Raw genomic sequence first — 15,620 nt, 5'->3', positions numbered from 1 at the left:
GTTTATTTCTTTACTTCATGATAGAAAGCAACAGGCAATGCATATATTTACTTCCTCTGTCAGCATCTATTCTAATTGTTCCTTTGGAATAAGCATTCATCTTTTGTTCTTGATCCTGAATTACCAAAAAGTGCTGATTTCCTAATAATACTGCAATGACTTCCTAAGTTTAAAATTTCAATACACACTGATAATACAGTAATTGGGGACTGAACTTTGTTTTAACATGTATTTCAAATGTTGATTTTTTTTTTTTTTCACATTGATGGTTTATTTGTACTTGTATGAGTGACTATTTTTAATCTGTCTCAATATTGACCACAGCCTCACTGATTTGTATTTAGACTTCTGGTAACATCAGACTTCTTTATGACTTCATAATGTTTAATTCCTAAGGCCCAACCTGGATGTGTCCAGATACAGAAAGCCTGGCTGATAGGGACCATCCCAGCTGTGATGGACTGTGAGAGCACAGTGCAGGAAAAGGCTCTGGAATGCCTTGACCAGCTCCTATTACAGAACATTAAGCATTACAATAAATTCCATACTGGAGACAATAGCCAGGTACTGGCTTGGACACTTCTTACTCTCCTTAGTACAGAAAACCAGGAACTGAGGTATGTAATTCAAATTGCTTAGCATTTTTGTAGTGACAGTTTTTTGTGAAGCTTTTGATTACCTCCTTTTGCTTTTCTCTGAGTGTTTAAATTAATGTCTTATTATGTAATAGAAAGTACTGATGGACATGATATATTAATAGTACCTTTCCAGATACTCATTTTTATAAAAGATTACTTTCTAGTTCTTTCAAATTAAACTTTTCCTGACATTTTACTGGATTGATTGACTTAGTATGACAGCAGTATTTTTTTCCCCATTTAATAACATTTACTGAGCATACACTGTGCAGTGAATACTGTAGTGAGGGTTAACACCTGTTGTATTGCTAAATTTTACCTATCCTGTAGTAATCTTACAATTAGCTTGTGTTTACCCTACCTTGAGTGACTTTTTTTTAATCGGGTAAGAAACACTTCCAACTTGTTTACATGTAGTCATGAAGGAATTATCACACAGTAGAAACATACTAGATTTTGTATTGTAAAATGCTGTTCTGTAGCTCTGACAAATCACCAGTAAAATGGTGCTTAGCAGGGGCTGTGGAGAAAGCAATGGGGACTTACTGTTAAATGGGTACAAAGTTTCACTGTGAGGTGATAACAGAGTTTGGGGATGGATGATTGGCACAACCGTGTGACCCCACTGAACTATACACCTAAAAATCATTAAAATGATAAATTTTATTATGTGTATTTTACCACAAGAAAAAAAATGTGTTTGCCCAAAATTAGGAAGGAGAGTATAGAATTAGAGTCTTAAGTGTAAAAAAGTTTTGGAATAGCCATTATAGAAAATGATTTAGGGCAGCAGTCCTCAAAGTGTGATGGATTCATGAGCTCAGACTATTTTGATCATTACATTAAGATGTTATGTGCCATTTTTCACTTTTTTTCTTTCACAGTACAGTAGAGTTTTCTGGAACCATATGATAATATTTGAAGCAAATAGAATGCAGAGGCAATTATAATAATCCACGTATCTTCTGTTTAAGCCAGACCATAAAGAGATTTACAAAAAAGCAATGACACTGTTCTCACCAAGTTTGTTTTGAGAAAGATTATTTTAAAAACAAAGATTATGTTTTTTGAGAAAGATTATTTGAGAAAGATTATTTTTTTGTAAAACAATGCATTTATGTTAACTTATAATTGGCTTATTGTTATTTTTAGATTAATAGATAGGTATTTTTAAATTTCTCAGTTTTAATTTCTGCATAGCAGGATATAGCCCACATAAACCAAAGCTCTTCAAGGTGGTGCATAGTTTTTTTAGCTCAAAAGTGCCCAAAGATGAAAAAGTGTGAGAACCACTGAGCTTTGGAATCAGTTTTTCAGAAAGGATTATTAAGGAAAGTATGGGCTGGTAGAAGGAACAGAGTTCTATAAACATTTGTAAACAAAATCTTTTGGCATGTTCTCTGATTAACAGAAAATAGCTAGAACATTAGGACATGTTCAAGAGGAGAGATTTAACAGAACAGATGAATATTGGATATTTGAATTTGAATATTGAAGGCTAATAAGGAGGTAGAAGGGGAAACAAACAGCCAGTGTAAAGCCATGGAAGCATAAGCAGTGCATCCTGTTCGGAGCTATAGTATTACACTGTGGGTAGAGAAATGGTGCCTGTCAGACTACATAAAATAAAAGGAGATGTTAAGCAGGGTCCACATACTGCAAAGTTTTAAAATAGCATACCAAGGAGTTTGACTTTAGATAGAAAACAGAATGGGAGGGGGAGGCTGCTGATGAATTTAAAGTGGATGGGTAATACAGGATTTTATATTTTTGGAAATACTAACCTTAAAAATAAAACACCCAATTATTTTATCAGCAAAATGGGTTTATACAGGAATAGCATAGTTATGACAAACCACAGGCAAGTCTGGAGATCAAAGGAGAGGAACTGTTAGTGTTTAGAGAGAGGGGGACTTTGGGAGGGGCTGCTTCGAAGGTAAGCATTAAAAGTGAGTGAGAATTCAAGGTAGTGATTGTTTCTCACTGGCTGAATTGTGACATACTCTCAATTAGCTGGGCTGTCACCAGGCTAGAAGGAATCCTGCCTCTTGGCTGGAATAGTCAAGTCAGCTTGTTCCTCTTGGGCTTATAAGTCCTAACCCTTCCTGTTGGGTCTGAAATTGATGACCAGTGGTAGGCATGAGAGCTCCCCCTGCTGGCTTCTCAGCTCCACTTTCAGTTTCAGAGAAGTGCAGAAAGGGACTTGTGCTTGGTGACCAGGAGAAAACTAGAATCTAAGAAAACAGGCCAACACTGAAGTGTTGTTAAAGATGTAAGTGAACTTACACTGAAGTGTAAGTTAAAGATGATGAGGGGTTGCATCAAGGAGAAGGCATTAGAAGTGAAGAGAATGAAGTATATTTAAGAAGTGGAAGTTTAGAATTGGTAAAGTTTTGATTTGAAAGGAATCAGTGCACTTTCACTCTTCTTAAGCTGCTCACAGTCTAGTGGAAAGAGACAAAATAAATTCACAACTTTGGTAGAAAGTGAGTTTTAGGCGCAAAGAGGAAGGGCATAGAGCAGTTTGGTGGTTTTTTTGTTTTGTTTTAGCTTCGGTTGGCTTCCTATCGATGGTGGCAAGAGCTGAATTATTCCCAGCGGTAGACTAAGTAGAATTAACCAGGCAGCCATAATAGTGAGACTTCCCAGACAAAAAATAGCAATAGAGGCCTGAAGGCTCCCTGATTCTGTCCAAAAGAACTGTCATTGGGATTTCCATTCACTGAGGTATGGCAAGCAGAATCAGGGCAGATTTCTTAACAGAGGGAGGGCAGGAGATGGAAGTTCAATTTAAATGTCTGCAGAGCAAAGGACTTCAAACAATTGACAAAACTGAGAGCCAGCCTATGGAATGGGAGAAGATATTTGCAAATGACACGTCATGTAAAGGGTTAGTACCTAAAATCTATAAACAACTTATCAAACTCAACACCCAAAAAAAAAAAATCCAGTTAAGAAATGGGCAGAAGACATGAATAGACACTTTTCCAAAGACGATATCCAGAGGGCTAACAGACACATTAAAAGATGCTCAACATCACACATCATCAGGGAAATACAAATCAAAATCATAATGAGATACTACGTCATACCTGTCAGAATGGCTAAAATTAACAAGTGAGGAAACAACAGATGTTGGCGAGGATGATGGAGAAAGGGGAACCCTCTTGCACTGTTGGGAATGCAAGCTGGTACAGCCCCTCTGGAAAACAGTATGGAGATTCCTCAAGAAGTTGAAAATAGAGCTGTGCTATGACCCAGAATTGCACTGTGAGATATTTATCCGAATAGTACAAAAATACTGATTTGAAGGGGCACATGCACCACAGTGTTTATAGCAGTATCAACAATAGGCAAATTATGGAAAGAGCCCAAATGTTCATCAACTATGAATGGATAAAGATGTGAGGGGTGGTATGTATTTAATAGAATATTACTCTGTGATCAAAAAGAATGAAATCTTGTCATTTGCAACAAGTGGATGGAACTTAGACTATATTATGTTAAAATAAGTCAGAGAAAGACAAATATATGATTTCACTCATGTGGAATTTAAGAAACAAAACATGAATATGGAAAGGGGAAGGAAAGGAAAAATAAAATATGAAAACAGAGAGGGAAGCAAACCATAAGAGACTCAAGTATAGAGAACAAACAGGGTTGTTGGAGGTGATGTGGGTGGGGTGATGGGTATTAAGAAGGACACTTGTTGGAATGAGCACTGGGTATTCTGTGTGAGTGATGAATCACAAAATTTTATTTCTGAAATCAATACTACACTATATGTTAACTAACTTGATGTGTGCTTGCATTGTTTTGTTATGTCTAAGTGGAAACCTTTTGGTAATGAATGAGATCATCTAGGTTCTGTTGTAGAAAGAGAAGAGAACTAAGAATAGAACTTTTCAAAATCAGCCATTAGAGTGTTTTGAAGAAAAGGGATTAGGGAAGGGAAAAGAAAAGAGATCCAACAAGTAGACCATAGACCAGAGTACGAGGGCAGAGAAAGTAGTCAGTAATGTCTGGCAGAGATCATGGAAAATGGGGACTGAACATAGTCCATTGGTTTTGATATTAGGATAGAGGTCAGTGGTATTGTACAAAAGAACCAGGTTAGTATCTGTTGACAACATTCTGACCTCATAAGGAGTGACTTGTGATCAACAGTGGGGCTAACTCAAGGGTAAGCTAATTGAGGGAGGCTTTTTGGGAACTGTTCAGCTGATGTGAAGGGGTGTGAGTTGTCAAATTTGAGGTTTCAAAACAGGGAGGTTCAGAGGATTTTTTTTTCCCATTCTGTTCATTTCTTACAGTAGATATTACTTAATATTTTGTGTGATTCTTAATAAATTTTAAAATACTTGCTGATTGCATGTATGTTGCTTTTGGACTGTAATCAGATATAAAGTATGAGCTACCTGCAGTAAAATTCTAGGTGTTTATAGATAGATAAACAGTAGCTAATTTATTAAAACCATTAATTTATATGGATATGCTTATGTGTAGGTGTGTTTATTTTGTTTCCGTTGTCTTCTGCATGCTTTGAGAATTTTTTTCATTTAGTGAGAAAGTCTTGGTATATGAGTATGTGTGAGTGTGTTTGTGTTCCTAGAATTTTAAGAAGTATTGATTGGAGGAAGAAGTGTATTTTTCTCTTTGCTTAGATAGGTAACACTTCATTCGTCTTATCAGTCACATGTTCTTGTGAAGTACATGCATGTGAAGTACATGCGAAGAAGTCAGATAAATGATATAAAAATAACACCAGCATTTTAATACACCAGAAGCATTTTTTGTCTTATTTTTAAAGGGTTAGAAATATATATTTCTGAGTGGTATTGGCAGGTCATGGCAAAGTTTAGCTTGTTTAATATCACCATATTTAAATGCGAGAATGTCATTTGTCTCCAGTCTTTCCATTGAAAAATCAATGTCTACATTTATTGTCACTAAAACCCTCTAAGCTCATGTACTTGTTGTTGGTAACTCATCTCTTATGTTTGTATAGTAGTTTTGGAGGAAACGAGGATAAGAAGGGTCTCAAATGAATTGTGAAATTTTATTCTTTGCTTTAAAAATAAATACTTCAGGGGTGCCTAGATGACTCAGTGGGTTAAAGCCTCTGCCTTCGGCTCAGGTCATGATACCAGGGTTTTAGGATCGAGCCCCACATCGGGCTCTCTGCTCGGCAGGGAGCCTGCCTCCCCTTCTCTCTCTGCCTGCCTCTCTGCCTACTTGTGATTTCTGTCTGTCAAATAAATAAAATCTTTAAAATAAATAAATAAATAAATGATAAATACTTTATAAGGGGAGAAATAAATATATCTTATCCTGTATAATAAAAATTTTAGGGGCGCCTGGGTGCCTCAGTTGGGTAAGTGACTGCCTTTGGCTCCAGTCATGATCCCAAGGGTCCTGGGATCAAGCCCCACATCAGACTCCTTGCTCAGCGGGGAGCCTGCTTCCCCTCTCCCTCTACCTGCTACTCTGCCTGCTTGGGCTCTTGCTCTCTCTCTCGCTCTCTCTCTGTCAAATAAATAAAATTTAAAAAAAATATTTTTTAAAGATACCTAATTTGGTATCAAATATGTCACTAGCCAGGAACTTCTGCATAGATGTTTGATGTACCAGAGGAGTCCTGGAGCAACAGAAGGTGGTAACTTTCACTGAGGGCTGCTCTGAACAGTTTTGTATATTTACAGTTACAATTGTTCATTCCTATCTTTTTTTCCAGCCGCTATTTAAATAAGGCTTTTCATATCTGGTCCAAGAAAGAGAAATTCTCATCCAGTTTTATAAACAATGTGATATCCTACACTGGCACAGAACATTCTGCACCAGCCTGGATGCTGCTCTCCGAGATTGCTTGCTCATCCCCCAAGTTGGACTACACCAAAATAATAGAGTCTTGGGAGAAAATCAGCAGGTTTGCATGCTTATACTGTAGTTGCTGAAGGTTCTTGTAAACAGAGCTCATGTCTTAAGGAAGTGGGCTCTTTGGGGTGCCTGGGTGGCTAAGCATCTGTCTGCCTTCAGCTCTGGTCATGATCCCGGGTTCCTAGGATCGATCCCCACATCAGGCTCCCTGCTCTGCAGGAAGCCTGTTCTCCATGCCCACGCCCCCTGCTTATATTCTCTCTGTCACTGTATCTCTCTCTGTCTAAAAAATAACTCTTTAAAAAGAAAAAAAGGAAGTGGGCTATTTGATAGCTATGCTTATACATAGATCTTGTCTTTATATTCTGGAATAAAAACAAACAGGAACATAAGAATAAGTTTTAAGCTTTCAGTTTACCCTTTGTCCTGGTAATTTAAATGCCTTAATGCTCCTACAACTTGACTCCTAAACTATGCTACCCTACGTTCCTCCAGTATTAACAATCCAGAGACTGTTTTGTTGGCAGCAGAGCTTATTTTGGCTCTAGATTGATGTTCTTTATGTCATTTTCCTAGTCAACAGAATCCCAATTCAAACACCTTAGGACATATTCTGTGTGTTATTGGGCATATTGCGAAGCATCTTCCTAAGAGTACCCGGGACAAGGTGACCGGTGAGTGTCTGTTGGAAAATCTTGCAAAGGCTTTGCTTCTCACTTTATATATGTTTTAAGCAGTTAAATTTGGAAGGTTTTGACATTCCTTTTAGATGTGGTCAAGTGTAAGCTGAATGGATTCCAGTGGTCTCTAGAGTTGATCAGCTCAGCTGTTGATACTTTACAAAGACTCTGTAGAGCATCTGCAGAGACACCTATGGAAGAACAGGTAGGCTACAAACTCTTCCTGGATGTTCGTCATTTATTTGTACTTAGACATATTACTCTGTTTTGAAGTTTGAATTGTGTTCTCTTTGGAGAACCTACAGGAATGGGTAGTCTCCAGCAGCTGATACTACAAGGAAATTCTTTTTTTTATTTTTTATTTTTTATTTTTTTTTAAATTTTTTTTTTAAGATTTTGTTTATTTGACAGAGAGAGATCACAAGTAGGCAGAGAGAGAGGAAGGGAAGTAGGCCCCCCGCTGAGCAGAGAGCCCCACTCGGGACTCGATCCCAGGACTTCGAGATCACGACCTGAGCCGAAGGCAGTGGTCCAATCCACTGAGCCACCCAGGCGCCCCCAAGCAAATTCTTATGTGACAAGCAGTTGACATTCCCCAAGAAGATCTTGGGTACTAATGACCCAGGGTTCCCCCAGGAAGTCACCATTTTGGTTCTAGGTACAGGTGTCTTCTAGGAAATGATTTCTGATCATTTGAGAGGTCATACTCCTGGAAAATACCTCTTCTATTACTATAAGCCTTATTACTGTAATATCTATTCCTGTGTCACATCCCCAAAGCTGGTCAGAGCCTACAGCTCATGTTTTCAGTAGACATAGACACAAATCCAAACCAGGGTTTCGCATGAGACAGAGCCATTACTTTTTCTAATTTTTTTTTTTTAAGATTTTATTTATTAATTTGACAGAGAGAAATCACAAGTAGATGGAGAGGCAGCCAGAGAGAGAGAGAGATAGGGAAGCAGGCTCCCTGCTGAGCAGAGAGCCCGATGCGGGACCCAATCCCAGGACCATGAGATCATGACCTGAGCCGAAGGCAACGGCTTAACCCACTGAGTCACCCTGGCGCCCCTTTCTCTAATATTTGATTCAGTTTCTCTAGTAAGTTATTTTATTACCATGTATTCTGTTTTTGTCACAGAACTAGAAGAGAGGTTACTACCACCATGGTTGTAGCTTTGTCAAAACTATCTCCTTGGTAGTAGACAGTGCACCCTGAGATTTTCCAGAATCTTGGGATATTTTAAATTCGTTTGATCTGGTGTGTCCCCTAAACATACATCTCTTTTCTCTGTAAATGAACATTCTATATTTTACTGAGAAAAACAAATTGCCCAAAGCTCAACAGCACTCTATATGACATGACAGCACTCTATATGTCAAATATACTCCTAGACAATGCTAATCATAATGAAAAATTTTAGGACTAAGGTTATTAATAATGATTCTAGAAGTGAAAATTTAATTTAAATAACTGCTGGAATATTTTTAAGTTTCCCAGAATAAAAATATTTTTGCTTCATTCAGCTACATTCCTATGCTTCCTTTTCTTATATAAGTTCCTTAAAGAAAGTCCTTCCTTGATAAGTTACATCTTCTATTTGTAGCAACAGATATAATAAGAAAGTATATTATAACTTTTTTTTCCTTAGGACTGAAAACAGGTTGAAATGTACTTAACTAAAAATGCCCTGTTCTTTCCATGTAAATAGTGTCTGGTGTTTTCCTGGAGTGTACCTTTTGGCTCATCTGGTGAAAGAGATACTTGTTTTGTTTGATTTTTCTAACTGTTTATCTCTTCATCCAAGAAAAACTTTTAAATGGAGAACATTACCTGAGTAGGGAGCATATCTGAATAGCAGAAAACAGGTCAAAACAAAACAAAAAGCTATTCATGAAGAAAGAGTGATGTAGGAAAACGTGGGGGGAAATGTATATTTCTTAGATTATGAAACTGTGATGTCTTGATGGCATACCATTGATTAATGGCAGAGCCCTGCCTGGAACTAAGGCCTCTGGAACTTTTTTTTCACCAGCACTGGCTGGAGGAAGAGTGATCTATAATACTGGAGGCATTGGGGCCTTATGAAGCCACTGGCTGCTCACTAATGGCCCACAGTTGTTAGCACAGTAAGTTATATCATTATTAGAGTCTGTGAGGAAAACAGAGTTATTTTCACATTTAAAAACAGAACTAGAAGAGAGGTTACTACCACCATGGTTGTAACTTTGTCAAAACTATTTCCTTGGTAGTAAACAGTGCACCCTGAGATTTTCCAGAATCTTGGGATATTTTAAATTCATTTGATCTGGTGTGTCCCCTAAACATACATCTCTTTTCTCTGTAAATGAACATTCTATATTTTACTGAGAAAAACAAATTGCCCAAAGCTCAACAGCACTCTATATGAAAAGACATAGGTCTTGGGGCATTGTTGCTATCTATAAGGTTGTTACCGGTTTATAGTGTTTTGTGGCTATCACTAGAAACAATCTGTGAGATTTTGGACTGTATTAATAGAAACAGTGTCTACAGTAAGAGGGGTGATTGTCCTCTTCTTTATATTGGTAAAATCTAAGTTGGGGTGTTCTAATTTAACTTCAGTGGCAACTCCTTAGAGAAATGTTGATAAAATTGAATATATCAGTGGGAAAGCAATTCGGTGAGGCAATTGCAAAGCACATTGTATAAGGAAGAGCTGAGAGACCTGGGTGTTTAGCTGATGAAGAGAAGAATTATGTGGGATACACTGCCTACCTAAGTTCAAATATATGAAGGACCTTAAAATGAAAAAAATTAGATTTATTTGGCATCACAGAGAACTGATTTGGACCAGTGAGTAGGAAATTGCAAGGAGACAAATAGTTGGCCAACTAAAGATAAAACATACTAGGTCTGCCTAAAATGGAGGGACTTGCCTCAGAATACATCCTAAGTCATTGGATGTGTTCAGAGAGAAGCTAGACAACTTGACATGAGTCCCTCCCTATGTGGAGAGAATCCCAGGATTAGATGGGCATAACAGTTCTCTCCCAGATTCTGTGATTACAGAAGTTCTAGTCCAACTATCCAGCCCAGTTCTAGGCCTTGAGGTCTCACACAAGCTGACCTTTGTCTTCTTGCCAGGATAGAGCATACAGATTTCAAAAGTTCTCTTGGACAGCATTATAGCCCAACCAGTGCAATCTATTAAAATAAGTACAGTAATTCCATAAAAAGTAATAAAGACAGTCATTTTGCAATGTTTTATAGGTCATGTCAAACTAAAAAACATTTGGATCACAGTCATAGTGGCTACAGTTTGGTAAACATTGAGCATTGTTTTGTGGTAGTGCTGCTGGGCCCTGGGGTGATGGTTAAAACAGAGTCCCTTCCTAAGGCACTCAAAACATAACAGGGAAAATGCACATGGAAACAGGTGATTTCAACATGTACTATAATCATTTCTGGGGCTGCTGGGTGGCTCAGTCAGTTGAGCATCTCAACTTTTGATTTCATTTCAGGTCACCATCTCAGGGCTGTGGGATCAAGCCCCAGCTTGGGCTCTGCACTCAGTGCAGGGTCTGCTCCTCCCTCTTCCTTTCCCTCTGTCCACTCCCGACCAGCAGTTGCTCTCTGTCAAATAAATAAACATGGAAATAACATGGAAATCTTGGAGTGGAGCCTCTTAGCTAAACTTAGGTGTTTTGGGACTGGCCTAGAGAAAATGTAGTCAAAGAGCTACAGAATGTGACTGAGCTCTCTCAGCTGGCGTGGAAGTGTTGTATACTACCCACTGGGTGGTTGTATACCACCCAGGTTTCCAGTGTTTTTCTCTATTAATGGAAGAGCACCGCTATTATAGATTTCTTATCAGGGCACTAGATCTTCCCAGAGAAAAAGAAAGGTGTGTGTGTATGTGTATTATATGTGTTTATACACACACCTATGAGATATATATATAGATGTCTATATATGTATCTATCTATCTATATATATATAGTGTACATCTATCTATCTATTTATCTATCTATATATACTATTCTTTGTGAATTCTGCTTAGTTCTTCTAGCCAGATTGCTAAAAAGAGCAAAGATTCGAAAGCATGATGGCTAGGACTTCTCATGGTTTATGCCTTTGGAGACCATAGAGTTTCTTCTGAGAAAATTGTTTCATGGATAGTCTTGTAGATATATGGAATCCTTCAGAGATTACCTTTGACTTGTCACAGGAACTACTGAAACAGGTGTGTGGGGATATCCTCTCCACCTGTGTGCAGTCACTCTCTGACATAGTTCTGAAGCAAAGTGGACCCGGGAATATGGATGAAGACCTATTTGTAAGTAATTACTTTTCTCAGACATAACTTTCCTTTACATTGGGCGGGATTTTCTAAAAATGACTTTCTAATGTGCATTTCTAATCCTATTAGCAAGAAAAGGATTTTCCGAGCCTAGACCTTACTTTTTTTTAGAAAAATTTTTGTGTTGGTGGCCTCTTCATTTTTCTCTCATGTATTTATTATCTGGGGAAAAACTGGTTGGGATATGCTTCATCCAGCTAGAGCCTGTGAGGTACCTGATCCAACAGGGAAAACACAGTATGCTTTGAAATAATAAGGTAAGAAAGTAATAAAGGGAGTATGCTCTTTGTTCTTTTGGCTTATTTGTTTGGTGTGTATTTAAATTATAATGTGTCTGCTAAGCTGTTTGAGTATCAGACTGTAGAACTAGGGACTAGTGCTGAGCAGTTCTGAAGCCTTGTCTGTAATACAGTGGAGTGTTTAAAAATTGAAGATACAAGTAACCTTGGAGCAGCAAAACTGTATGACATGGCACGCTGCTTTAGAAATTGTGTTGGTGCAGTTAATTTCTGTGGGCCAGGATATGTGGAGCCAGTTGCCTGATTTGAGTGGCTGACCATCAACAAAACATGCTGTAGTAATTCTGACTGCCAACATCTGACACTTGGGAAAGAAAACTTTTTGATGCCCTTCAGTAGAGGCCAGCATTTCACCAGAATTGGCCATTTTTCTCATCTATTTGAAAATTAGTAGAGCACCTCTCCTCTGAGCTCTCCTCTTTGCCACCTCACACTTGTATCTAGAAACTGAAGACCATGTTTAGATTTGTGAGAAGAGACCATTGGTGCCGAGGTATTAATATACAACTTTAGTAATAAAAATAATATCATTAGGAATCTAGACATTTCAGTTCAGAGGGCATTGATGTGTAATATGGCCCTGTCCCAGGGTTTCTAGGGGGTCTCACGCTTCTAATTTGTCTGAGCAGTCACTGCCCAAACTAAGAAAAATGCTTATTATGACCAGTGAGTTTTTCCCTCTAAATTTTTTTCCAACTATTAAATATGTCATCAAAATCTTCCCTTCAGTCAAAATATATATGGAGATGTTTTGCCCTGTATCATATTGTTTACATCACTCTTCTTTAAATAGAATTGAAATATCCTTTAATCACTAAGATTAAAAATACATACTTTTGATTTTGGTTCAGATCGTGATCTCAGGGTCATGAGATGAAGCCCCACGTTGGGCTCTGCTCTGGGCAAAGTCTGCTTAACATTCTCTCTCTCCCTCTGTCCCTCGCCCTGCTTGCACACACACTTTCTCTAAAATAAGTAAGTAAATCTTAAAAAAAAAAAAAAAAACCTTTTGCATTTTACTATTTAGCCTCACCCCTGCATTTTTAGGATGAAAAAAAAGCAGTGTTATTAATTATCAAGTGGAATGTCTTCAGAAACACAGCAGCTGTGAGGAAGACAGAAGTTACAAGTTTTTGATAGGAGTCTTAATAGTAAACCGATCAAGCAGACAGTTTGGAAATATGTTTTAAAATGTAAAACAGTTTTATGCCCTTTAACTCTGGTACTTCTAAGGAAGTAAAACAGTGTTTAAAGGTACAAAGGTATTCTTCAGAAGGAAAGCAAATAATAGTAAAGGATTAGAAATAGTGTAAATGTTTGCTAATAGTGAAGTAAATTATGATGATATCAGTAGTTCTTAACATACTTATATAGTGATTAAAAATTTATTATACATATATAATTATGTTATATATATATATGGTTGGGTGATTTTGCCATTTAGTGACTGAATTTTTACAGTGGCTATATGTTTCTATGGAAAAAAAATAGTTAATTTGGGGTACAAAAAAATTGACATGTCTTGAGCTACAGTTAATTTTTCTTTTGCCTTATTTTTACTGCAAAACCAATTCTTTTTGCAGGTGAAGTACATTTTTACCTTAGGAGATATAGCCCAGCTTTGTCCAGCCCGAGTGGAGAAGCGAGCATTCCTTCTGATTCAGTCCATTCTAGCTTCTTCTGTTGATACAGATCATCGTAAGGCACTTGAAATTATCTTCTGCATGGCTGTCTTAAGGCACGGTTAGCCTCTGAGATACTATAAGTAAGATCTCTTTTCCTTCCTTATAGCAACATCTTCTCAAGGTGGCAGTGAAGCCCCAGTCTTTCAGCCACTCTCCCCAGTCAGAAGCTGTGTCATGCCTTCCGTGATTAGAGCACATGCGATCATTACCTTGGGTAAGCAAGAATAACATGGGGAAAGTATTGCTGGTGCAGTCTAGTTCCATGAGTAGCTTTTTGTTCTAAATAAGGCAGCCTTAGTAATGTATTACATATGCTACACTCGTATTTACTCTAGCTCTTGTGAATTTGATAGGTGCTCCCACCTCAGAGGCATACCAGAGAGCTGATAATGAGAGCCTTCGGTTGGCAGCCGCCCAAGACAGTCAGATTCAAGACACCCCCTATAGGGAGCTTTTGGTTTTTATGTTAATTTATTACAATTATACCTGTTCCTGTTTTTGTTTTTATTTTTTTTAATACTCATAATGTGGCACTACGAAGTCTGTTCATCTGGAACTGTATGCCGGGTACTACACTGATTGCTGGATATGAAAAAATTAATTTGCAGTTCAGTTCATGAAAGGAAATAGTTTATTTGATACCTTCCAGGACTGGCAGATGAGCTAATTAATAAACATATTTCCCTATAGACTCAAATTGTTGTGAATCTCAAAAAGACTGACCTCTGTGCTGTGATTTTAATTTTGTTTTAGTATGCGTGTTTATCTTATGCTGGATAAGATTTATGAATGTTTTTTGTAATAATGGTTATTTTTCAGAAATGTAAGAATTGTGAATAAGAGCAAAACATTCTCTGGGCTGCAAAAAAAAAATACAAACAGGGGCACCTGGGTGGTGCAGTCAGTTAAGCTCCTGAGTTTGGCCAGGTCGTGATCTCAGGGTCCTGGGATCGAGCCCTCCCCATTCAGCAGGGAGTCTGCTTACCCCTCTTTCCCTCTGCCTGCCTATGCTCTTTCTCTCAAATAAAAAAAAAAAAAATCTGTAAAAAAATATACAAACAAAACTCATTTACAGCTTTCCTTCTCCTAACCGTGAACAAGAAATAAAATGAGGTGGTCATTCTTTCCTATTTACCTAATTCAGATTTCGAATTCATTATTAAACTTTTTGGCTTCAGTAGAATATGTGTATAATCAAAATAAAATGTATCATCTTTTAGATTTTATTGGTCATTTTCCAGATGAGTAGATAATTCTGAAATTCATATGTTGACTTTAAAAGGAGAATAGTTTGGGTGCCTGGGTGGCTCAGTGGGTTAAGCCTCTGCCTTCGGCTCAGGTCATGATCTCAGGGTCCTGGGATCGAGTCCCGCATTGGGCTCTCTGCTCAGTGGGGAGTCTACTTCCTTCTCTCTCTGCCTGCCTCTCTGCCTACTTGTGATCTCTCTCTCTCTCTCTCTCTCTCTCTCTGTGTCAAATAAATAAATAAAATCTTTAAAAAAAAAAAACAGGAGAATAGTTTTGCTCCAATGAAGGAACATCTCTTAGTCTATGTCTCATAAAACCCTGGAAGGGGTAGGGGAATATTGTTTTTTTAGGTGTTTTGAACTTCCTTATATTTAGTAGTATGAGTTTGCCTGCCTTTGACCTTTTGTGATTGTTGGCATGATATTTTAACTTTGATCAAGTAAAATATATATTTTAGCAAGCTATATCTGGAGAAAATGTAAACATAGGATTAGAATTAAGAATCTTAATCTCTTCTGTGACAGGTAAGTTGTGCTTACAGCATGAGGATCTTGCAAAGAAGAGCATCCCGGCCCTTGTGCGAGAGCTGGAAGTGTGTGATGATGTGGCTGTTCGCAACAATGTCGTCATCGTCATGTGTGATCTTTGTATCCGGTACACTGTCATGGTGGACAAGTACATTCCCAATATCTCCATGTGTCTAAAGGATTCAAATCCATTTATCCGAAAGCAAACACTCATCTTGCTTACTAATCTCTTGCAGGTATGTCTTAGAACAGGACCTGTCATATTTTTCCTTCCACTATTTCAGGGAATATTTGAGTAAATAGGAAATGTGCTGCTCTGTAGT

At 37.8% G+C, this 15,620-nt stretch overlaps 1 protein-coding gene across 1 annotated transcript in view; it reads left to right on the top strand.

Moving 5' to 3' along the window:
- The window catches only part of NCAPD3 (non-SMC condensin II complex subunit D3), a 69,318-nt gene that overhangs the window by 33,115 nt on the left and 20,583 nt on the right, over positions 1–15,620 (top strand). The window contains exons 16-23 of the mRNA XM_082683308.1: positions 397–617; positions 6,373–6,564; positions 7,092–7,189; positions 7,285–7,400; positions 11,407–11,514; positions 13,421–13,535; positions 13,629–13,736; positions 15,295–15,533. Of these exons, the coding sequence (XP_082539434.1) occupies positions 397–617; positions 6,373–6,564; positions 7,092–7,189; positions 7,285–7,400; positions 11,407–11,514; positions 13,421–13,535; positions 13,629–13,736; positions 15,295–15,533 (1,197 nt within the window). The remainder of the gene's footprint in view (positions 1–396; positions 618–6,372; positions 6,565–7,091; positions 7,190–7,284; positions 7,401–11,406; positions 11,515–13,420; positions 13,536–13,628; positions 13,737–15,294; positions 15,534–15,620) is intronic.

The sequence above is a fragment of the Mustela nivalis genome, assembly GCF_964662115.1.
Source record: "Mustela nivalis genome assembly, chromosome: 9".
Classification (NCBI taxonomy): Eukaryota; Metazoa; Chordata; class Mammalia; order Carnivora; family Mustelidae; genus Mustela; species Mustela nivalis.
Note: the sequence above shows the minus strand (reverse complement) of the source record. Positions and strands in the feature narration are given on the sequence as shown.